The sequence below is a fragment of the Austrofundulus limnaeus genome, unplaced genomic scaffold (genome assembly GCF_001266775.1).
Source record: "Austrofundulus limnaeus strain Quisiro unplaced genomic scaffold, Austrofundulus_limnaeus-1.0 Scaffold305, whole genome shotgun sequence".
NCBI lineage: Eukaryota > Metazoa > Chordata > Actinopteri > Cyprinodontiformes > Rivulidae > Austrofundulus > Austrofundulus limnaeus.
In genome coordinates, this window is record NW_013952707.1 from 388,050 (window position 1) to 389,287 (window position 1,238).

The following is a 1,238-nucleotide window of genomic DNA, read 5'->3' on the forward strand; positions in this document are numbered from 1 at the left end:
TTTTTTTTTTTTTTTTTTTTTTTGTGCAGGACAGGCCTGTTTCAACACGGTCTTTATTTTGAAACAGTAAAATTGGGATTGTTTAAAGGCCAACCTTTGACACAGGTGGGTTTATTCACAGTTAGTTTGGAGCCCAGACCCAGCTGGCCCCAGTTGTTGCTGCCAAACATGAACAGCTTCCCATTTTCTGCAGAAACAAAACACAGAGTGAGCAAACCTTTCTCACCTAAAAACTTCATGTTTCACTTTAAATGAGTGCCAAACTGACACTCTTACAAATTGTATTTCACCTGAATTTATACAAATTGTCTCGTCCAGACATCAAGACTCGTTTTCAAGAGAGACCTGTATAAATGAACATGTTTTAATGGTGAAAACCAGTCCTACCTGTTATTAAGGCTGTGTGTTCGTCACCACAGGAGATCTTCTCAGGAACATCCTTTTTCAGCCAGAATTTACTGGGTATGTTGTCTGCAAACTTACTCTTCCCAAATGTGAAAACCGCTCCTGACTCTATAGGTAAAAGAAAAAAATATTCAAGCATCAAGTCAAAAAGGTTGTTCAGAAAACAGATTAACTTTACATGTGTTTCCCGTCATTCTCACTTCAAACTGAAAATCTTTGATGTACATGAGGTATAATTCGTGCACTGGGGCGTCAAACAGGTGAATACCTTCACCTTTGACTCAGATCAGTGCAAAAAAAACCAAACAAATAAATTAAAAAATTAAAATCACTAGAAGTGTCCTGCAAAGACAGGCATTGAGGACAAACAAGAATCCACAATTCAACCATCATGTTCCATTTACACAAGCCCAGATACACACAGAAAGTGTGTTTTGGCCCTTGTCCAAGCAGAGATTCTTAACCTATGGACCGTGGCCCAATTGTGGGCTGTGTGCGCCACCTTGAGGGCCTCAAAAGAACAACAGATTTTAACTTTGGGCCACAGAGGGCGGTGGGACCGCATTGATTTTTGATAAGGTGCAATACACTTTCTCACGACTTGTAGCAGTAGTGCGCCACTCAGTTGTTTAACAGCTTTTTAACATGTAGAAGAAGAATCTTAGAAACCTGCTGAGAATGGGAACTTATTTTAGATGAAAAATAGAAGCAAAAATAAAAGTAACCCGTCAAAAAAGGCCAACGTTTGTCACTAATATGAAGTGCAGCTCCTGTTTTCATCAAGCAGTATTTTAAAAATTCATAACATTATCAAATACAGTTGCAGATACAAC

The 1,238-nt window shown here is 38.7% G+C and overlaps 1 protein-coding gene across 1 annotated transcript in view; it reads right to left on the minus strand.

Moving 5' to 3' along the window:
- rpgrb (retinitis pigmentosa GTPase regulator b) overlaps positions 1–1,238 on the minus strand; it is a gene marked incomplete in the record, with an annotated part of 25,946 nt that overhangs the window by 22,462 nt on the left and 2,246 nt on the right. Inside the window, 2 exon segments of the mRNA XM_014021766.1 lie at positions 95–187; positions 388–513. Of these exon segments, the coding sequence (XP_013877220.1) occupies positions 95–187; positions 388–513 (219 nt within the window).